Source organism: Erpetoichthys calabaricus, chromosome 2, assembly GCF_900747795.2.
Source record: "Erpetoichthys calabaricus chromosome 2, fErpCal1.3, whole genome shotgun sequence".
In the NCBI taxonomy this organism is placed as follows: domain Eukaryota; kingdom Metazoa; phylum Chordata; class Cladistia; order Polypteriformes; family Polypteridae; genus Erpetoichthys; species Erpetoichthys calabaricus.
This window is the reverse complement of record NC_041395.2, coordinates 2,080,301-2,104,735: the sequence shown is the minus strand read 5'-3', so window position 1 is coordinate 2,104,735 and position 24,435 is coordinate 2,080,301. Positions and strand designations below refer to the sequence as shown.

Genomic DNA, 24,435 nt, shown 5'->3' with positions numbered 1-24,435 from the left:
TATTGAGTAAATTCTGTACCCGGATTGTATTTCACGGTGTAGGTTTGCAGATTCTTTCCCAATGCAGTGACAGCTCTTGATGGAATTGTGATCAGTCGTTTTAAATGAAAGTCACGTCTTAGAAGGACGCCCATGTCCCCAAACTACAACACGATACCATGACACCACCGAGAAAAATATGGATATTCTCTTTGTGACCATGAATTTAAACACTTTTTGCATTTATTCAATTTGCTCCAAATACTGAGATTGTCTAATATCTTATTATTTAGCTCGAATTTTAACAGAATGAAATCGCCCCCTACTGGTATCCAGCTATTCGCATTGATCAATCTCCTCGTCGAGATCGTTTATTGTGTTGGACATTGCCTGCGGATCATCTAGCCCTCCAATTCCTAACCCCTCGTAAGCCTACTTAACAGTAACGACCCTCTAAACTTAATGAAATCACATAAATAAGAGGACGCCCGCCTCGGACACGGAGAGCGCTCACGTCTCCCTCGTCGCCTGCTGATGACGTATTTGTTCTTGCGCTGCCTTCATTCAAGCACGTGCTCCTGTTCGACTCGCTGGGCTTCTTTCGGGCCACAAGGACAAGTGAAAGTGCGGAGGGTGAGTCCGAGTCGGGGGTGGGGATGCCGACAGAGGGGCATAACGTGATATAATGAGGGATTCGAATTTCGAGGAGGTGCCCAACGAAGCGTGGGTTGGTTAAATTCTGCGGTGGAGATCGAGCGCTTCTTGCTGTCCATCTTTACGGAGTTCAGGTGGTGAGACAACGAATCCCACCTTCGCCTCTTAATAAGTTAATTGTGAATCACGAGCGTCGCGCACTTTCAACTGCCGCGCTGTGAGGATTATATGCCTGTGGGCTGTGGTTGTTTTCTTTTGTCTTGGCGCAGGCGCATTAAATCGATGTTCCTTCCGCTCTCTTCGCGCTTGCCTGCCTCTCCGGCCTGGCTCGCCTTTTGATTTTACGCATGCTCGGCACAGGCACGCGCACGCGCCTCCGCTCGCACTGCTCATCTCCGTCGTTAATTTTGGGGAGACGGACAAGTAGTCCACCTGTTGGCCGAGGGGGCGTCCTAAAAGAGTTCAGAAACCTCACAAATTATTAATCAAGTTACATCACTTTATTATACTGGCAAGCTTTAAGCAATGTAAGAGTTAATTGTTAAACACTTGTATTTTGTCTTTCTTCCAAGCGGTCAGGAGCTCTTTGCTTGTTTTCTGAAGGCTGTTTGCAGCTTAGCCCATATCAGTGACGCTGCACGCTAGCAATCACTTACCGGCATAGCAGCCTATGATTTTAGCCTTACGTGATGCTGGTGCAACAAGTTCTTATTATTTGATCAATTCAGTTTCCATATAAGGAAATACTGCCTCGCAGTAAGGAGATCCGGGTTCGCTTCCCGGGTGCTCCCTGCGTGGAGTTTGCATGTTCTCCCCATGTCTGTGTGGGTTTCCTCCCACAGTCCAAAGACATGCAGGTTAGGTCGATTGGCGATTCTAAATTGGTCCTAGTGTGTGCTTGGTGTGGGTGTCCTGCGTGGGCTGGCGCCCTGCCCGGGATTGGTTCCCTGCCTAGTGCCCTGTGTTGGCTGGGATTGGCTTCAGCAGAACCCCGTGACCCTGTGTTCGGATTCAGCGGGTTGGAAAATGGATGGATGGAGTTTCCATATGTGGGTCCTCCTGATTCTGTCTTAATGGTGACAATTGATTAACTGAAAGGCCACCAATTTTTATTGATGACGGTCACCTCCAGGCCAGGAAGCAAGTGGAAATGTTTAAGTCAAAATGATTGTTAAGAAAAGATTTATGATTATTAGGGAAAGGTCTACAAAAGGTAACGTATAAAGTAGATGATGAGAAAAATGTGTGAAGTGGGGTTGTTTTGTGATTAGAACTGAAATAAATATGAGCCACGCCTGGACTACTGAGCACACCTCACTATACTGAGAAGGCTTTGTATGCTCTGCTATGGTTTTATAAGCTTTGCTGTCAAGTTTCTTCTAACTGCCTATCCAGAAACTCTACGTGTTTTTTTCTGAAGAGGTTTTCTCCACAACAGTTTTTCATTTCATTTTCATTTGATTACATTCAGTTTGGCCTGGCAAATGTGTGGTCTTGAATCGAAAGGCAATCCACTCACCGTAGCTGCTAAGCGAAGTGCAATATGTTTGCTTTGATTTGAGTTATGACACACAATCTATGGACATGAGTTAAAATGCAGTACACCTTCATTTTACATTTTAAACTAACATTAAAATGATGTTACACATCGAAAAGCAAGCGATCATTTATTTGATGTGTTTTTAATTATTAATTCATTTACAACATGCCAAAATTAAATGTACCATGCGTGTATGTATTGCATTGCAATGTAGTTAACAAATTGGATTGCATTTAAATTTGTTACAGATGATCCTCCACAGAGCTGTGCACAGTGTGTTTATTTCTCAGATACATCCTATGGCCAAAAGTCTGCAGGCACCTGCAACCAGAATATACTGTAAGTTTAATGTCACTGTGCTCTGTACAAAAATTATTTTATAAATCCACTCATGTACAGGCCAGGCCAAAGTTAGCACACAGGGGCTCTCAGCATTTAGAATTGCTGGGCCAAGCATAGGACAAGATAGACAAAGACAGCTGGAGGAATGTATAGTCAGCCTAAAGACAGTTGTGTACTGTTTTGTCCTCTGTTAAAAGTCAGCACAAAATCTTCTTTCCTTGTTTGGAAATGGACTATTTGCCGACATGGGGGCTTGCACATGGAGGAACCAGTATAAAAGGCTGGACAGCAGCCAAATACTTTGAAGCCGATGGACGGATGGCAGATTACGTCATCCGTCCTGAAAATCCTTTCAGCGCAGCGACGAAAATGACAAACTGTATACAAAGTGTTGTCATGGCTTCCTCGTCTGTTATGCCGCGTAAATCATCATTAAAGAAAGCTAAGTTATTTTCTCTTATGTGATTTTTACCGCCGTATCACTATGGGAGGGAATCACCTTTTTACATTATACCTATATAGTTTCGGGTTACTTAAAACGCTTCAATTACAAAAGAACTTATTCCAACTAGGGAGTTATCGCCCCCTAAAGGAACAGCACCTGTCCTTCACACCAGTGTGAGCTTGTTGGACATCCCATTGCAGAACATTGGCATTAAAGTGAAGTCAATTCCCCATAACAGCCTCCAGTCTTCTTTCCACAAGATTTTGGAGTGTGTCTGTGGGAAGATGTGCACATTTAACCAAAAGAACCTTTGTGAGATCAGTCACTGATATTGGATGAGAAGGTGTTCAGTAGGACTGAGGTCAGGGCCCTGTGCAGGCCACAAGAGTTCCTCCATGCCTTAATGGACCTGTCTTTGTGCACTGGGGCACAGTTATACTGGAAAAGAGAAGGGCCTTCAATAAAGCGAACTGCAGAATTGTCTCAGATGTCTTTGTCTGCTCTAGCATAAACAGGACCCTTCAATGGAACCATGGTGTCTAGCCCACATTCTGGTATTTTCCATCCTTCATCCAATTTTACAGTCAGGGAGGCAGCATTCTCCTGGCCAGATTCCTCCATCAGCCTGCCAGATAGTGATATGTGAGTCATCACTCCTGATAACACGTTTCCACTGCTCCAGAGTCCAGTGGTGATATACTTTACACCACTCCAGCCAACACTTGGCATTGACCACAGAGATGTCAGGCTTGGCAGCAGGAACCCATTTCACGAGGCTTCTGATACACAGTTCTTGTGCTGCTATTGCTTCTAGAAGTAAGCGAGAAGTCTAGAAGTGAGTGGTGCCACAGATGACAGGCCATTTTTAGCACACTTCAGCACTTGTTAGCCCCATTTTGTGAGTCTGTGTGGTCTGTCACTTGGTGGCTGTTCATAATAATGGCTGTTATCGTTGACTGGGGCAGATCTAGCATAGTATAAATTTCACATACTGATGCGAGAGCCATGTTTAAAGTCACTGAGTTTGTTAGTTTGTCAATTAAGGGTGTATGACTTGATTCGATGCCCACGTTAACAATGAAACATCTGAACTTAGTCATTTGGAGGGGGTCCTTGTGCCTTTGACCATAAATTATGTCACAAGAGCAGGAGAAGTGAACTGGGGTACAAGAAGCTTGGGTGCCACTCTCCCAATGTTTGACTGATGTGTATTGGGGATCCACATTTCCACTGGGGTGTTTGTCAGACAAGTAAAAGTGTAATATTTACAAAATGTATAAATTGGAGTCTTCTTATGGCATGTCGTCTGCATACAGTTATTATAAATGATGGAGGCATTTTCCAAAGAGTGCATGTGTTGGTTACAAATGAAAACCAACTCCACCTTCTCATAAATGATTGTAATTAGGGCTGCAGATATTCCAGTTACACAAAGAATGTCTACTGCTTTTTATACCTTTTCATCTCCTGCTCCATCTCCCTTTCCTGTCTGTGCCTTTGTCCACTTGGATTTGCAGGGTCCATTGCACTCTCAATGCCAGAAGTATATGGAGTTTAGAGTAGAGAGGTACAGTGGAACCTCGGTTCACGACCATAATTCGTTCCAAAACTCTGGTTGTAAACCGAGTTGGTCGTGAACCGAAGCAATTTCTCCCATAGGATTGTATGTAAATACAATTAATCCGTTCCAGACCGTACAAACTGTATGTAAATATATATATATTTTTTAGTTTTTAAGCACAAATAATAATTCATTACATTTATATAGCGCTTTTCTCAGTACTCAAAGCGCTATCCACACAGGGAGGAACCGGGAAGCGAACCCACAATCTTCCACAGTCTCCTTACTGCAAAGCAGCAGCGCTACCACTGCGCCACTAGTTAATTATACCATAGAATGCACAGCGTAATAGTAAACTAAATGTAAAAACATTGAATAACACTGAGAAAACCTTGAACAACAGAGAAAACTAACACTGCAATAGTTTGCGCTATAGAGCTAGGAACCGCTAATTAAAAGCACTTTTTTAATGAGTTTTAAGCACAAGGGAAAAAATGAACATTTGAAAAATCCGTAATTTAATAAACCACCAAGAAAAGTAACATTGCAACAATGCAGGCTACGAACCGATCACTGTAAATAGAACTGAAAACAAAAACAAGCCTTCTCTACCTTATGCGTCCCTCGCTTGCTTTCTCTCTCGCTCTCTCTCGCCTGTGTGTGTGTGCGTGCGTCTCTCTTTTGCGAGCCTGGAGCGCCTGTGTGTGTGTGTCTCTCTAGAGCGCTCCTGTGTGTGTGTGCGCGGCTCTCTCTGTCTCGTGCTGCCTGTGTGTGTGCCTCTGCCTCTCGCGCTGCCTCTGTGCGTGTGTGTGTGTGTGTGTGTGCTGTGTGTGTGTGTGTGTGTCACGCTCTCTCGCTCTCTCTCTTGCTCGCTGCATAGGAAATGCACAGGGAGAGACTGAACATATACAAACCGAAAGGGAACCTGGCTTGTTCGTATACCGAGTGTGTGGTCGTGAACCGAGGCAAAAGTTTGGTGAACTTTTTGGTCGTAAACCGAGTTGTACGTGTACCGAGACGTTTGTGAACCAGGTTCCACTGTATGCTGGAGCACAGAATCGACTGGCAAGAGTAAGAGAAAGGAAAAGAGGAGTGAGAGGAGAAGTGGAGCAGTAGGCACATTGGCAGAGTCAGCCTTCTTAACAGACCAGGATCAACAGCCGTTCAGGCAGACCTCCTGTGGGTGAAGGCTGGCATGTTTTTATTTTTAATGGCTGTCAAAATGAACACAATGCATGTTTGTGGTCCAGGTGTTTTTTTCAGTGTTCATTTGTGTTATTTCCACTGAAGCTGAGATGTGTCATATCAGTACATCATAGTCCAAGTCTCTTTCAAATGGTAGCCTTAGTTCAGGACAGACTTGGCCTTTGGATCTTTCACTGTTGTGTTTGGTCCAGCTTTGATTAGACCAGTGCTGTCAACATGAAAGGGTTCAAACTGAAGAAAAGAATGTATTTTTACACATTGTCCCATTTTCCTTGTTGTCTTAGTCAGCTGGACTTTGTCTCCATTTCAAGTAGGTTTTCCCTTCATATCTACAAAGGGATTCTCAGGCTAAAATGGAGAGTTCACAGCATTTCCAGTCTCTCATAAAAACTTAGTTGGTGTTGTGCTGGATTAGATAAAAACTGGAAGACGACCCTGAAATATGCTTGTTATTTTTGACGACTTTATGAAGTAATTGTACCACTTTTATTTTCACAGGATACAAAGGAGCCTTTTTTCCATTCACGTGGACCTACACCGAGGTGCCTAATGCCCTCCACCCTGGGGCTGTCCATGTAAGAAGGGGGATCTTAGTAGAGAAGAGCAGACACTTTGAGTGGGAGCATGGCCTCAACCAAAGAAGGTGGCATGGACGTAAAACTGGTGCACATTAAAGAAGAGGACCGTGAGTGGGACACACCAGAGAGTTTGTGTGTGGAGCTGGAGGATCGCAAAGAAGGAATTTCAGTTTTTAAAGAGGAGCCCAAGTGGGGGACTGTTGACATTAAAGTTGAGGATTTAAATGATTTCTCAGTTGGTCTTGAACTTCAAAAGAATGAAACTGGGAATATTTTCAAGCAAGATGTCTGTGAAGAGTTTCATTCTAGTGTACAACCCTGGTACACCAATATGGGATATTTGGCAACTCAGGTGCATTCTGTAGAGCTGAAATCTGAGTTATCTGAGTTTGAAGAGAACATCACTGAAGGGAACGAGAGAGAAGGAGAAGAGCAACAGTCATCTAGGAGTGTGAGAATAAGTAAGTAATGAGATGAAATGTAAAAGAAAGTGATACTGTGAACACTTACATCATCTATGATCTTCTTTCAAATAGTACCATATAAATACTGTACAGTGAAAAAGCAGCAATGGAAATTTGACTTTGCAATAATGTATTAAATTGAAAAGAACTTTTTCACAGACAGAAATGGCACATCTGTAAGTGGACCCTTGACTCTGATAGCTGGTGTTGGTGTTTCCGCTAACCATCTAGCAGTCTCTCATATCGAATGGAAAGATGTTTTTCCCACTCTACCATGCAGAGTAGTCTCATATGTATAGTGTTTGAGAGGTGTCTTGACTGCCCAGCTCATTTCAAAGCTTCCCACAGCATATCAATGGGATTCAGATCTGGGCTTTGACTTGGCCATTTCAGAACCCTCCATTTTTTTCTTTTCATCCATTTCTTGGTGGATTTACTGGAATTTTTAGGGTCATTGTCCAGTCACAAGGTCCACTTTCAGTTAAACCTTAACCATCAGACACATGGTCTCTCATTCTCCTCAAGCACCCTCTGGTACAATGAAAAATTCGTAGTGGATTCTATGATTGTGAGCTGCCCTGACCCTGATGCAAACCATAACCTTTCCATCACCATGTTTTGCAGTTGGTATGTGGTCTTCTAGTGCCATCTTTTATTTTTCTGTTCTGGTACTGTGGCCAAATAACCCTATCTTGCCTCATGTGTCGAGAGCACAAATTTCCAGAATCCAGTGGCCTCATGTATAAACGGTGCGTACACACAGAAATGTTGCGTAAGAACGTTTCCACGTTCAAATCGCAATGTATAAAACCTAAACCTGGTGTAAAGCTACGCACATTTCCATGGTACCTCATACCCTGGCATACGCAAGTTCTCCGCTCAGTTTTGCAGACTGGCAGCACCCAGCCTCAAAGCAGTGCTGCTGTTCCTGTGTGGTTACCCTTTCTTTTACCGATCCACATCCCTGACACAGCTTTATAAATACACTGAAATTAACCGCATATTGTTTATTAGTTTAATGCATCTGATTGTAATTAACCAGTAACAATATAATGGTCCATGGAATGGTCAAACTATTCCAAATACCATAACTGCTTTGACGTTGTTACTCTCACTGCACCTTCTTTTAGTTCTTTCAGCTGCTCCCGTTAGGGGTTGCCACAGCGGATCATCTTTTTCCATATTACTCTCACTGCACCACTCGGAGAAGCTGATCGGAAGGAGGATTATCGGTATACAGCATCAAGCACACGCTGCCTCAGCCATGCTTCCTATTTGAACTGCTTCTCACACGGCAAACGCTTCAAATCCTTTCCTGTATGGACCTTGCGGTTCAGAAAGAATTTCATCCCAAGAGCTCTAAACGCACTCAATCAGTCCATCAAGTGCTCCTGATAGAACTGTTTGTACTTATAAGTACAATCACCTCACTGTAAACTTGCACTACAGTTATAATATTGCACAACCTGAGCCACTTTATAAAGCGCGTATTTACATATGATGATGATATCATTTTTAAGATGAAATGCAGCAAAATATGTTTATTATATTATACAGATAAAACTTTAACTTCATTTAAATAGGTTTAGGTTTATTTGTCATATATAGGTTAACACAGGGTCAACGTACAATGAAATGTGTATGACGAGAAAAACAAGTCACTCAGCCTAGATCCAATAAAGCTAAAAAAATAATAATAAAAAAAAAAAAAAATTTACAAGTTAAAAATAGACAAGCCATATAAAATAAAATGTGCACGTATAAAAGAAGTTATAGAGCAATATGAGTTGAATGAGCAGCAAGTACAAATGACAGTTATTGCACAGATAATGTTTTATGAGTACAGATGCATATTCCATAAAGTGCAGATGCATGTTCCAGTCAGTATTCTGAGTGTGTGCAGGTACAGTTTGTGTGTGTGAGTATTGTAATGTAATGTAGATGTAATGTAAGTGTATGTAAGTGTTCAGGTGTTGCTGTTGAGGAGTTGAATGGCCTGGTGGTAAAAGCTGTTCTTAAGTCTTGTAGTCCGAGCAGCCAGACTCCTGTATTGTCTGCCAGACGGTAACAAGGAGAACAGATGGCGTGCTGGATGGCTGTGGTCCTTTATGATGCTGCTTGTCTTACGCAAGCACCGATGGAGGTAAATGTCTTTAATGGCAGGGAGACTCTTGCCCGTGATGTGCTCTGCTGTCTTCACCACTCTCTGTAGTGATTTCCGGCTGCTGGCAGAGCAGCTCCCATACCAGACAGTAATGCAGCCCGTCAGCAGACTCTCGACCACACTCCTTTAAAAGTTTGAGGTGATGTTGGCATTCATGCCAAACTTCCTCAGCCTCCTCAGGAAGTAGAGCCGCTGGTGAGCTTTCTTGACCACAGTGTCTATGTGAAGGGTCCACGAGAGATCCTCGGTGATGTTTACCCCGAGGAACTTGAAGCTGTTAACCCTTTCAACTTCTGCGCCACTGATGTAGATGGCCTGGTGTTCTCTGCCTTGTTGTTTTCGATAGTCCACGATCATCTCCTTGGTTTTGCTGACGTTAAGAGACAAGTTGTTATCCAGGCACCAATTACTCAATGCCAGCACCTCCTCTCTGTAGGCCGCCTCATCGTTGTCAGTGATAAGGCCTATGATGGTTGTGTCGTCTGCAAACTTGATGATGGTGTTTGTGCCGTGTTTTGCAACACAGTCGTGGGCGAACAAGGAATACAAGAGGGGGCTAAGCACACAGCCCTGCGGCGCTCCTGTGTTTAAAATGAGTGATGAGGATGTGTGTTTGCCGACTCTCACCACCTGGGGCCTGTTTGAGAGGAAAGAGAAAATCCATCTGCAGATGGTCGTCCCCAACCCAAGGTCGTCAAGCTTCAAGACGGGTTTTGAGGGGATGATGGTGTTGAATGCTGAGCTGTAATCTATGAACAGCATTCTTACATATGTATTTCCTCTTTCCAGATGGGTGAGAGCAGTGTTTATTGTTAGCGCAATGGCATCCTCTATAAATAATCTATATTGTTAATAATTAAAGGACACTGTGTCGCTACGGTAGCAAGGATCTGTTTCTGCCTCGCCCTGTATGCTTCACTGGGACTGGCGTGAAGGATTGAAATATCTTCATAGTACATGTTTAATTATTCTATGTTCCTTAAAAGTTTTGAAGAATCGGCATTATAAGCTTACAGATGGCTTAACGTCTATTACAGAGCTGATTGTATGGCGATTGGGTATTTGGAGAAAGAAAAGGAAGTACAGGAATTGGAGGTTAGTACGGTTGAAAGAGACAGCACTGCTATAATATTTCATCGAAGGTCACGCACAATCCCTGCGCCACCGTGTTCCCATGTTTACTCCAACATCAAGCACGTGTACAGAGCCATACATCTCCCCGAACTCGGACAGTCCGACCATCTTTCTCTCCTTCTCTCCCCAGCCTACACCCCCCTCAGACGCAGTGCCAGGCCCACCATAAAGACCGTTACAACCTGGCCTGATAATGCACTCTCCAAACTACAGGACTGCTTCGAACAGACGGACTGGGACTTATTTGAACACCAAGAGCTGGAAACATTCATAGGAACAGTACTGGACTATATCAGGTTCTGCATCAGGAATGTGACTGTGGACAAAAACATTCAGGTTTTCCCAAACCAGAAACCCTGGATGACCAGCCAGGTCCGTACACTCCTCAGAGACTGCGACGCTGCCTTCAGGTCAGGTGACAGAGCTCTGTATAGGGCTGCCCGAGCCACTCTGAAAAGTGGAATTAGAAAAGCCAAGGCGGACCATAAAAGGAGCATAGAGTCCCACCTGTCCAGCCACTATACACGGGAGTTGTGGCAGGGAATACAAAACATCACAAACTACAGAGGCTGTGATGCAACAACAGGAGATCTGAGTGCGCCGCTAGCAGAGGAGCTAAACTGCTTCTTTGCTCGCTTTTAATCATCACAACAGCAGCATTCACCTGCTCCAGCCCTGCTCCCACCCTCACCGGGTTCCTGCACCTCTCCACTCACTGTAAAGGGGCACGATGTCAGACGGGTGCTCCTGGCAGTGAACTCCAAGAAGGCTTCCAGCCCAGATAGAGTGCCTGGTAGGGTGCTCAGAGCGTGTGCCCACCAGCTCACCTTTATCTTTACCAAAATCTTCAACCTCTCCTTAGCCCAGGCAGTCATTCCATCCTGCCTAAAATCAGCCACAATCATTCCAGTGCCGAAGAAGTCTCCCATCACCAGCCTAAATGATTATCGCCCTGTGGCCCTCACTCCAGTAATCATGAAGTGCTTCGAGAGACTGGTTCTCCAGCACATCAAGGACTATCTTCCCCCAAGACTTCGATCCCTACCAATTTGCATATCGCACGAACAGATGCACAGAAGACGCCATTGCTGTAGCTCTCCACTCTGTGCCGAGCCATCTGGAGCAGCAGCAGAGCTACGTCTGGATGCTGTTTGTGGATTACAGCTCAACTTTTAATACAATCATTCCTGACATTCTCATCACCAAACTGGTCACTCTTGGCCTCCCCCCCTCTCACATGTGTCTGGATAAAAGACTTTCTTACCAACCGGCTCCAGACTGTGAGACTTGGACCCCACCACTCCTCCATTCGCACACTGAACACCGGTACCCCGCAAGGCTGTGTGCTGAGCCCCCATCTGTACTGTCTCTACACCCACGACTGCAGTCCAGCCCACAACAACAACCTCATCGTCAAGTTTGCTGATGACACCACAGTGGTCGGACTCATCTCAAAGGGAGACGAGGTAGCTTACAGAGAGGAGGTCCTGAAGTTGACAGCCTGGTGTTCAAAGAACAATCTGGCTCTGAACACCAGGAAAACCAAGGAGATCATTGTCGACTTCAGGAGGCACAGCACCGACTTAGCCCCCCTTTACATCAACGGCGAATGTGTGGAGAGGGTCCATACATTCTGGTTTCTTGGCGTCCTTATCTCCACTGACATCTCCTGGACAGACAACATCACAGCAGTCATCAAGAAGGCTCAGCAGCGGTTACACTTCCTGAGGGTCCTCAGAAAGCACAACCTGGACTCCAGCCTGCTACTGACCTTCTACCGCTCGTCCAACGAGAGACTGCTGACGTATTGTATCACCGTATGGTACGGCAGCTGCACCATGGCAGACAGGGAGAGGCTTCAGCGAGTAGTAAAGACAGCACAGAAGATCATCGGCTGCCCTCACCCCTCCTTGATGGACATTTACATCTCCCACTGCCTCAGCAGAGCAAAAAACATCATTAAGGACAGCTGCCACCCTGGGTCTGATCTGTTTGACCTGCTGCCCTCAGGGAGGTGCTACAGGTGCATCACAACAAGGACAAACAGACTCAAGAACAGTTTTTTTCCAAAAGCCATAACCATTCTAAACTCACACACGCACTGACTACACAGTCTAACGCCCCAACCTCTGGACTTCCTTCTATCCATCAACTGTGCAATATCCAATATCTAAATGGTACTGATAGTAACTCTGTAATAGCTGTATACTGTACAATATCATTACTGTCAGGGTCCAACATCCACAACTCACTGCACATGATCATCATTATTGTGCAATATTTAAATTATGTGCAATAACCCAATAGTGCAATAGTTATTTATTCTTTCCGGTATTTAAATAAAGTGCAATAACTCGATTTAGTTATTATTCTTTCCATTTGTATATAGCGTTGCAGAACTTTTTTTTTTTTGCAACTTTTTGCATCATTTGTTTATTTACTTGTTGTGTTCTATATATATGTCTGCACTGAAGGAGCTGCTTTTAATCTCATTGTACATGTGTATAGTGACAATAAAAGGCATTCTGTTCTATTCTATTAACATGCTTTAACTCCTATTGTCATGAAAATTATATCAAGTGTACATCTCGGTATTTTAATTATTCAGAGAGCTGTAATATTACAAATGTAATGGATTTTGTGTCCTGTTGGAGGAAGAGAAAGCCGGTAAGCACATAGTGATTCACACACATAAAGCACATAGAAGATCAAATACAAAACAAAGCATTTAACATGCTACTTTAGTTACAATGGAATTTGAGAAACTAGTAAATTAAACAATTTTAAGGTGAAGTTTGTGATGTTCTACTTTAATGAAAAAATAAACTACGTGATCAAAGTGGAAATTTCGAGATTAAAGTTTACATTTCCTGCTTTTTCTCATTGTGTGCCTATTTTTTTTTTTCTCTGTACCCTAATAAGCTTTCATATGAAACTCAGACGGTGGGCTACGACTCGGCTTTTCATGGTGAATTTGATATGTAACAACTTCTTTTCTATTTAGGGCACTGTGCGACTTTGTAAACTTGAGCTTTTGAGTTTCTCCGACACGCCATGCCACTCGATCAACTTCCTTTTGTTGTTTATATCCTTGTTTAAACTATCAAATAGTACGTTTTTCCTTGCCTCCACTTGGTATTCGCTGACATTCTTATATTTTCCCATTGTCTTTTCACAGAAGGCTGAGCTTAAGGGCTATTTATATTGATTTGCATATTCAAAGAGGCGTAATTCTGGGAGGAGTTGGGGCGGGACAGAAGGCGCGTGCACGTGCGTTACTTTTCACGCTGATCGGGATTTAGGTAGCGGAAGAATGTGGAAGTTTGTGTACACACAGATTCCTGCATCTGGATTTTTCTGTGCGTATGCACATTCCCGCTTTTGTGCTTACACCATGTTATAGTGTGAGTTCTACACACGGCGTTATACATGAGGCCCCTGGTCTTTTCCTAGGTGTTCATGGGAAAACTGTAGTCTTGCCCTGTTGTTCTTTCTGAACAGCAAAGTTTTCCTCCAAGTTTTGAATCATCTTTGCAATGGTAAACTCGTGCACTTTGACATCAACAGTGGCAAGAACGGCCTGTTAGATGCATGATGAAATTCTGGACTTCTTAGAGATGACTTTAAGCATTTTGTGCTCTGCTCTCTGGCTGAACTTACTGGGGCAGCATTGCATGGACAAGCTGACAGATGATTGAAATCTTCTTGTAGATGATCTTTTAGACAGTTAATGTTTTTTTACATCCCTTCCCAGACTCATAGGCATGTATGACCTTCTTTCTGAAGATCTCAGATAACACTTTTGACCTTGGCATAGTGATAGCACACACATCAAACAACAAAGAGCAAACCAAACAAAATGTCTGAAGTTTAAATAAGATGACAGGTTCAGACAAGACCCTGTCTACTTATGTTCTAACCATTTGTATCTGATCTGATGCAACTAGTTCTAATTGGAGTGTTTTGCTTGTGTCAGACATTCATTTAAAAGTACATAATGATGCATGTGTAGCATGCAAGTTGGGCATCTAGTGTTTTAACATAACTGGTGGTGACAGTGTTTCAGAGCTAAGAGGACTAATTCTATAGAATGGTCCTCTTTTAGTTTTTTGAAAAATGTTGCATGAAGATGAACTGAAGATGACTACCCTATCTGCAGAATATGAGAAAAGAGGAAACGCATTAAATTTAATCGTCCATCTTTGAGACCTTGCATTTACCTTTAACTCTTTGAGGGCGGAATATTTTTCTGCAGGCAACTCCGTTTTTTGAAAAGCACACAAAGCAAAGGTTTCACATGTAAATCAACGTAAAACGTCTGTTGCTGTGGCTGCTGTCGGTACCTGTTCGGTGTCTCTGGTCGCTGTGTGGGGGCAGCTCAATGGCCAGTAGGAATGTGTGGAGGGCCAGCTGCTTGACCCATCTTCACGTGGCAGTGCAACACAATCTGGCTTGTATCTCTTGTCATCGTAAGTGGCTATCCCAGGCGAACGTTGCAGTAGGCGCGGCAGCTACACAAGCGCGTTCAGCACCACGATCAGCTGAAGCTGGTCCCTCAGTTTCGTTTTCAATATCCACCTCCAGATCACTTGCATCAAAATCAGAGTCCGACAAGTCAGAGTCCAATTCTGCGATGATATGCAAAATGTGGTCCACGGTATTTTGCTTTGTGCAATTTCTTTGGTCTCTTGCCAGATGTCGATGCCATTTTAGAGGTTGTTTGCTCTTGGCTTCTCATGCATACACAGGTAATTGAGGTCAAATCAATGAAGTTAACTTCCCTTTTAGAAAAGAGAGTTGAACTAAAACATAATGGCGAGTTTTGTTGCAGTTTATGGGTGATTATTGTCCTCTACCCCTAAATGTTGACAAAAGTCGACATCCGCCCAGAAAGAGTTAAGTAAGTTCATCTTCATTTCTGCCTAACTTGCCAGTCGCTTATCAGTATGAAGCATTCGTGTAAGTATTTGGCTGCACAGGCATTGTCCTGTATGTGTTACCCATGTGTGTCTGCACTGATTATTGTATGTTTTATTCCATCAAATCGCTATACAGGAGTCGATAATGTGGGCAGTGTGTGATGCCCTAAGTTTAAAAGAAACTCGAATAAACTTTGTTAAAGTAAAGGCTAAATCAAATCTCAAACATTTAGGAAATCGACTTGGATTTTTTAATGAATTTGTATTCACTTATGCGCCTTTTACTTGAAGAAAAGGCTGGTGCCAATTTGCGGCTAGTTGGTGACACTTCAAGACACTCATAATCGTCATTTCTTTAAAGTGTTGTTGGTAAACTGACTGCGTTTAAATCTGAATCTGAAAAGTAACATCGGTGACACACAAAGAAAGGTAAACAGCTCTCAAGAAAATCAGCTGAGGCATTGCTAAGGCTGCCATCTCCCTAACTCAAACAAGACGCTTTTCTCTAAGATACCACAGTTCATCTTTACATTCTTTTATGGTGTTTTAGAAATGTCCTCTGGTCTTGGCAACTGTCCATTGTCATCGTAAAGTAAATATGTTCACTAGCAAACTAATAAGAGGCCTAGTCAGTCATTCTCATACCTGTCCATTGCAGGGTCCACTTACACACACCACCACACTGGGACCATTTAAACCAACTACAGGGCTTTGAGAATGTGAGGGGGATACTAAAGTATACAGTAAAACTACACAGAGACACGGAGAGAACATAGAAGGTCCACATCAATAATCAGATGTTGGATTTGACCAAAGTAAGTTGTATCTGAAAGGTGGCAGTGCCAGTTAGTGCACACTACTATACAACCTCAGATAAATGACCTGTATTTTAACTAAAGAATTCACATTGCTCAATGGAGACTGAGTGATACGTACTTACGTGCTGATGTCATCCTTGCAAATGAAAGAGAAGCTGCAGAGTGTTTTTGTGTTCTGCGGTGTGAGAAGTTAATTAAAAATTCATTTTGCTCCAAAAAACTTGGTGTTTTGGTTGCTGCTAAAGAGCTGTGCAGGAGTTGTTAAAGGTGTTTTCTCTTTAGAAGGGGTTTTTGCTTTTTTCGTTTTTCTCCCACACAAGAGAAAAAATAGCCGAATGTTTTGGGGGAGCGTTTGGAAAAATTACTTGTTACTTGTACTGGTTGTTTGTATTCAAACTAGCATTAGTGAGGCAGGGCAGTAAGCAGCAGTAGTTGACACCAGCATCTCTTAGTAAATAACCGGCTTCGGAGTAAGTAACAGAAATGACGATTCCTTAGTGGGAAAAAAAGGTCAGCAGATGACTTTAAAGCAGTAAAGAGAAGGGCTCTGCGGTATGTGGTAGAAATTTAAAATCTTATTAAAGAAAGAAACATTTAACAGGACCAATCAGTTTTATCAGGCAGGAGAAAAGCTGTTCATTGTATCTTTTAATTACTCCTCGGCAAAATGCCTTAGAGGGAGCATTCATTTGAAGCAGTCTGCCTGGTGAGAATGGTCAGAGAAAGAAAGGATAGAGGTTCATTTTATAAATTATTGAATTTACATACAGTGTCAATCAATGCATACATTTACTCTGGTTGGTTCAATTGTTTACACCCAAGCGGCGTATATAAAATAAAAGTCTGTTCTATTATATTCTGATTCTTCTCTATACCCTTGATTTTGGCCACCACCCTTGAAATTTCTGTGCATCTAACAACGGTCCTTTCTGGTTATTTACAGGACATCGGCTGACTTCTTAGTCCTCTTTCAGTACATTTTGTTGTTCACTTGATCTCTATCTGATTTCTGACATTTATTAAACCTTTATGCTATTTCTTTAAGATGAATGCCATGTTACCCTTAAATTATTCTTCCACAGGTATGTAGGCAGGCAGCTAGTGTTAAGGTGGCAATTAGGCACAAAGGGCTGTCAGAGAAGACAAGACAGTAAGAAATGAACTAATAGCAGATATTCAGAACAAGGGTTTCTAGATTCAACAGTTCTTAGTGGTCAGGAAAGCAGAGCAGTTAAGGGGGTGTCAGCGTAAGGGTTCATTAATACAAAGGAATACAAACGGTGCGAGTGGAGAGCTTTAAAGTAAGAAATAAGAGGAGTGCAAAGTTTGGAGAGCAGGCAGAGAAAAGTAAAGTTAATGTCATAGAAGGGCAAACAGCAGGCAGTCAAAGGAAAGAAGATTACAGGAGCTTAAGGGCAAGAAGGAATAAAATAACTGTAGCAGTTCTTTAATATTTTGACTTTTTTAGTTTTGCCATTTAAGTTAAATCATTTAATTTTATTTAAAAAAAACTTTTAAAACAAGCAGTTTTATTAATCCAAAATCAAATTTTAATAATAAGGCCAGTGTAATGCAAGTCCTACTGAATGTTGCACTTTTTAGAGGACAGCTTGGTGGAGCCAGTCTTCTATGATGGCCTCATCTGCAGGAGATGCCAGCTGATCCAGCACCTTGAGCTCAGGGTCACTGAGCTGGAGGAGAAGTTGGGTGGCCTGCGTTGCAGTAGATGATTGGTGGACCTGGCCCAGGTGTCCTATAGACAGATAGTGTGCACATCCAAAGTGGAACAGGAGGAGATTCCAGACCAGACAGATAGAAATAGGAGGGTCACGGTCACAAGGCGCAAGATTAAGGGTACACACTGTCCGTGGGCATCAACCCCGGAATTGGAAGTGTCAAACTATTTTCAGGTCCTTGTGGAGATGGACGGTGTCTCTGAAGACTCTGAAGTGGAAGGCAGGCCACCTCAAAAGCAGTTCCCAGAAAGTGATAGTTGGGGACTCAATCATTAGGGCGATTGAAACACACGTTTGCTCCAGAGACAGAGAGTCTCCCAGTGTGTAGGAGTAAGGTAGTCAAGGATTGTATAAACTAGGTATGGGAGGCAGGGAGCTTAGGACAGGCCAGGTTTAGAACGTACGTGGAAGAACAAATAGTGTTAAAATAAAAATGCATGGTAATGTAAATTCTATCCCAACGTTTAAATGCAAAAGTAAAATGAATAGCACATTAAACATAGCTAGCCTTAATGCTCGAAGTATCAAAAAATATAACCATTGAGTTGATGTTGTATGTAGCAGAGCATAATTATGATATTATAGCAATAACAGAAACCTGGCTAAATAACAAAGATGGTGATGAGTAGAACATAGAGGGGTACACAATGTTTGGACAGGATGGACGTAACAGAAAAGGAGAAGAGGTTGCTGTTTATATCAAAGAGAATTTAAAGGCATGTCTTCTTTATTTAGACAACGAGTCCCATCTTTGTGAGGCTGTCTGGGTTTGTTTGGAAAGCATTAAAGAAAAATGTGTTATTTTTGGAGAGTGCTACAGACAGTAATTTCAATGCAGATCTTTTTAGTAATATTAAAAAGGCAAGTTTACAGGGAGATATTATAGACAAGCAAGATTTTAACTACAAGAACATTAACTGAGATAACTTTGTAAATAGCAGAGCACCAATCAGAAGTTTTTAGAAGTAGTCAGTGACAGTTTTTTAATATAGTATGTTAAAGCACCAACACTGGGGGAGCCTGTCTGAATTTGGTATTTGGTGATTCAGGAGAGAATTGGGGGTGTAGAGTTGATTGAACCAATAATATAATACAATTCTGAGTGTTTTGGAAGAGTGAAAATGCAAAGACAAAAACCGTTAAAAGTTTAACTTTGGTAGGGCAAATTTTCAGCAGATGCAGGAGGATGGACTGGGATAAGCTTTTAAGTGTGGAAACATTTAAGGAGCAATGGAACTAGTTTAAAAACCTTTTACATTTAATGCAGGAGAGGTACATACCTACATTTGGAATTAGTAAGAAATTAAAAAAAAAAAAAAAAAAGCTCTGCAGTGGGTTAATAAAGAGTTGAAAAATAAGCTGCAAAAAAAAAAAAAAAAAAAAGAGAAATAAAGCATTTAAGACTTGTAACTCCAAAGTGAATTGTAGGGTGTTTGAGAACATGAGGGCAGCCACTAAGAAAGATATTGGGGAGGCTAAAACACAGTTGGAGACAAATATAGCAGATAAGGCGAAAGAAGACCCCAAGAGATTCCTTCATTATTTTAGTAGTAAAAGAACAGACAAGGAGGAGATGAAGTACATCAGAAATAGTAAAGGGGAATTAAAAGATACAGACAGTGAAATAGCAATTTGTCTGAGTTCTTCATATGTGAGGAAGTGGATAACCTCCCAGCAGTAAAAGGGACTACTAAGGAGGTACTGAGGGATTTAGAAATTGTAGAAGGAGAAGTGCTGCTCAGATTAAAAATGTTGAAATCAAACAGATCTCCAGGACCACATAATATTTAATCTTGAGTTCTTATGGATATTAGTGAGTACAGATGTAAATCCTTGACACATATTTTTAGGAAGTCACAGGGGAACTATTTAAGGACTGGAAATGGCAAATATCACCCCATTATATAAAAAGGGTGACCAGGCAGATCCAAGCAACTATAGGCCAGTAAGCTTAACATGCATCACTGGAAAATTAATGGAAGGAATTATTAAGGATAAAATTGAGCAACACCTGGCAAGAACAAGAGTTTTACTGAACAGCATGGGTTCAGAAGAGGGAGATTGTGTTTTACCAATATGCTGGAATTCTGAGGCTGCAACAAAAAGATATAATCAAAGTGGAACTTAAAATATTATTTATCTGGACTTTCAGAAAGCATTTGATAAGGTGCCACATGAGAGGTGGGCATCAAACTAAAGTGTCAGTTTAGGGTGATGTTATTAGATGAGTGCAGAATTGGCTCAGACGCAGGAAGCAGAGGGTGAAGATGTGAGGAGCCTCATCAGAATTGGCCGAGGTTAAGAGTGGTGTCCAGCAGGGGTCAGTGCTGGGGCTGCTGCTATTTAATTTATATATATATATATATATATATATATATATATATATATATATATATATATATATATATATATATATATATCCTTTCCAAATCATATAAGTAACAAGCTGGTTAAGTTTGCAGATGGTACCAAGATAGATGTATTGGCAGATGATCAAGAATCCATTGAATCATTACAGAGGGACTAGGACAGCATAGAGGTTTGGGTAGATTTGTGGCAGATGAAATTTAATGAAACTAAATATAAAGTATTACACCCATGAAGTGAAGATGTTAGGTACACAATGGAAGTTCTGAACATTGAAAGTATGTCTTATGAGAAGGATTTACCAGTCATAGTAGACTCATCACTATCAAGTGCCAGACAGTGTTCAGAAGCCATTAATGTGGTTTTGTGTGCAGTTTTGGTCTTCTTGTCAAATACAATTCTAATCCACTCATCTGTATTGTTAACCTGGGGTTTCAGGCAGCTATAAAATCAACCTGAGAAGGAGGGGGGGGGGGGGGGGGGGGGCTTTGCAGGGCACCCTGGCTCACACATCCACAGTTAGTCAAACTGATTGTGACTGTTGATTAACACAACAGACACATCAATAGGATATGAGAGGAAGAAGGAAAAGATGAACATACAACAGGAGAACATGTAATGTTCACACATACACTTGTGGCACCAAATTATGAGACAGCTACTCCAACCTGTGTGCCACTACTCTTCTTGTACTATTTAACTTATCTAAACTGTTTCTGTTGTTACAGATTCAGAAGAGCATGGCAGCATCTTCACATCTGCATTTGCTCAGAAATCTCTTCAGTACCACGAGAAGAATATGAAGAAATCAACAAGAGGATCAGAGAATTTGACAGCAGACTCTCTACAGTGCAGTTCACCTCCTGCTGCTAGTGTAACACAGAGTGTAGCAGTCAAAACTGATCAACAACAAGCGTATAAACACATCCAAATTTTCAATGGGAAAAAACGTCATTATTGTCTGGAATGTGGCAAATGTTTCCCACGCAAAAGTAATCTTCACACGCATATGAAAATTCACAGTGGAGAAAAACCGTATTGTTGTCCTGAATGTGGGAAGCACTTTCCAGAGACCTTGAACCTTAACAGACACATGAGAATTCACTCTGGAGAGAAACCCTATTCCTGTCTAGAGTGTGGCAAACAATTCTTGTTTTTAAGTTATCTTCAGATGCACACAAGAATTCACACTGGAGAAAAACCTCACTGCTGTCCAGAATGTGGAAAACAATTCTCACGTAGAAGCAGTCTCCAGAGACACATTAGAATCCACACTGGGGAAAAACCTCACCTCTGTCCAGAATGTGGTAAGCGATTCTCACAAGTCAACACCCTACAGGTTCACATCAGAATTCACACTGGAGAGAAACCTCACCGTTGTTTGGAATGTGGTAAACAATTCTTACGTCTCAGTTATCTTTATAACCATAGAAGAATTCATACTGGAGAGAAACCATACAGTTGTACTAAATGTGGTAAGCGATTCTCATACAACAGTTGTCTTCACAACCATAAAAGAATTCATACTGATAAGAAACATCATAGCTGTTCTGAATGTGGCAAGCGTTTCTCACTCAGCAGGCATCTTAAAGACCACATGAGAATTCACTCTGGAGAGAAGCCCCATTGCTGTCCAGAATGTGGCAAACGATTCTCACATAAAAGTAGTTTTAAGTGTCACACGAGAATCCACTTTGGAGAGAAACCATATAGCTGTTCTGAATGTGGAAAAATGTACGCCTGCAAAAAAAGTTTTCAGAGGCACACACAGATTCATACTGCAGAAAAGTCTGCACTAAATGTGACAGATGATTTTCCCACTGTCTCTACAAATATTGAAAAGTGAAGAAAAATCTTTTGAACAAGGTAGAGGATTCTCATTTAAAGTAGTTAACAAGAATGTAATTATTTTTAGTGGAGAAAACACTTATGGCACTAGATGTAGCAAATGATTCTTAGATGTAAGACAACGTCAGAACCACGTATGAATTCATAAATTAGAGAAACCTTACTGTTATCTGAAATACAACAAATGATTTACAAACAGCAGGCACCTTCATGAAACTATTCATACACATAAAGACAGACATAAAAAAAATGATTGTCTTCAATGTAATAAAGGATTTCAGACAGTAGTGACCTTCATTTCCATAACATAAGCTTTGGAGATTGTGCACCATTTGAGTGGCAATGAACTTGTATTGGCGCTGGCATGTAATCTGATAAATAACAGCTGGAGTGAATGGAGACTGGCAATCATCACCACTTTATTCTTAAACACTGCCAGTGAAGAACTCTCTTAATTATGGAAGCCAAAGGTCTTCTCAGCAGAGCAGACCACCTGCTGTATCCTGGAACTGGAATGGGAAAAGGGACAGAAAACATGAGAACACTGTTGAGGGAGAAATGTTGAGCTACTTAAACTGGTGTAAGAAAAGCAGTCTCTTGTGTGCTTCCTAAAAATGGAGGTGGTATTCTTGTCCCACTTAAGGGTGTTGGTAAAAGACTGCAACATGGAGACAACTTGGCTACAAATTTCCAGAGGTGGATATCCAGGAGGGAGTCGGTGGAAGTCAACCTCTACTTCCACTGTTTTGATGGCGTTGAGCTCTGTATTTTTACAAGCACGTTGTGCTACAAGGTGCTCCATTTCACTTAGGTGGGATATCTTTATGACATCATAGTGTTAGAAAATGTGATAATTTCAGTGGAATTGTCAAAGGAAGTGCTGTCTAGAATGTAAAGTGAGAAGAAGAGGAGTGAAAGGTCATAGCTTTGGAGCTCCTATGCAGACAGATATGGGATGAGACAGATGGGCACCCAGGCTGACATACTGTTGCCTTTAAGTCACAATGTTGGTCATCCAGTGCCAATAGGGGGGGTCCAGCTAGCTTAATAAGTGATTCTGCGGCTGGAGTGTTGAAAGGGGAGCTGAAATTCACAATCAAGGGCCTAACAGGCATTAGTAGAGTTGAGATGTGTAAGAATGTGATGGAGTTACCAACTGTCCACACCATCAACTGGCTGGTTTGCTCTGATGGCGACCTGTGTGGGTCAAGGAGAAGATCAGTAATGGACTGGAGGCGGACACTAAAAGACCTTCATGGCCGGTAATCATCAAGTCCACTAACCCTGTCTTTATCCAGAACTGGGACAATCCTAGCAAGCTGGAGTCCCACATAAGATCAGTGAGCTATTCAGTAAATCAAAGGACCACACAGCACCAGACAGACTGTAATGTTAATTTAGCAAGGACTGACTGGCTTTTGAGAATGTCCTGATTTAATCGACCATCTAAATACACTTTATGAAGGTCTCCATACCACTCTGACAGTCTTAAATAAATCAGACAAGCGGCCAGGTGAGACACCCAAGTGTGACTAGAAAAGTGCAGGCAACTCTGAACGGCGGCTTTGATCTTTGTATGAATGTGCTGTTCCAAAGATCTCTCGTGTGTTTTTAATGTTATTATTACTCTAAAGTTACATTTGCGGAAATGTTATTTGTATTTTCCATTTGGTCTGTATAATGTCCAAAAAGTAATGTCAACCTTGACGTACAGTATGTAGGGATTTCCTTGATTTCTTATTAAGCCAATGGCTCCTTACCTTTCTATAAAGTGGTGTGTGATTTCCAAAAGCGTAAATGTGGAATGGACTGACTCAAGGGCTTTCTGTATTTGGCACAATATTTTGAAATATATTAGTCTATATGGATAAAATATGAATTTTACTTTTAGACCGGTAAAATGTGGAAAGAGACTGTGATATGGTGATTGTCACCTTGCAACACTTCACTGACCGGGGTATGTTCATAGAAGAAGGCCAACATCTACAACTGTTTTTCATCCCAAGCTCTTTTTCTGGATGAAGAACAAATGAAACGTCTCAGTGAGAAAACAGTTTGTTAATAAATGTATGGTGATTTCTCATCTGTAATGTTCTCACACAAGGCCTATGCACTCTTTATGGTAACCACTAGCAGGCCTCACTCACCGAATCCGTGATGCCTTGTCTGATCTTGACTCGTGTGAACAGCTTGACTTCAGAGTGGTCAAAATTGACAATGAGGAGAGTTGCCAAGGTCAGATCAAGCCATGTCAATCAGCACTGCCTTAACACTCTTCAAAGTCCAAACCTACAGAAAGAAGTTACAGAAAAAGAGGGAACAACATCTAAAATAATGACTGAGACATGGAGAATGAGAGACATCACAGACAGGGTGGGGAGCTCTAGACAAATGCAGCAACACTCCTTCAATCATGAGCCGCTAAAATGTGCTCATCAGAGAATGTCAGTAGAGACATGTGTGTCACAAAGACTTCTGGGAAAGCCGAGCAGGCTGAACACAACCAGTCAAGATGGACTCACAGCAGTGGACATCAACAGATGAGCTTCAGCTAACACGTTTACAACAACATTTATTTCTATAGCACGTTTTCATACAAACAATGAAGTGCAAAGTGCTTTTCAAAATGAAATAAAAGGAAATTAATGTAAAACATAAACAAGATTAGGCAATAATGTTA

General features: G+C 41.8%; 1 protein-coding gene across 1 annotated transcript; it reads left to right on the top strand.

Moving 5' to 3' along the window:
- Positions 1–537: 537 nt before the first annotated feature.
- On the top strand, positions 538–23,663 carry LOC114669425 (zinc finger protein 501-like). The gene is made up of 3 exons (XM_028825646.2): positions 538–612; positions 6,226–6,766; positions 20,636–23,663. The coding sequence occupies exons 2-3, from the start codon at positions 6,352–6,354 to the stop codon at positions 21,751–21,753; spliced, it is 1,533 nt and encodes a 510-aa protein (XP_028681479.1). The 5' UTR covers positions 538–612; positions 6,226–6,351; the 3' UTR covers positions 21,754–23,663.
- The last annotated feature ends 772 nt before the right edge of the window (positions 23,664–24,435 follow it).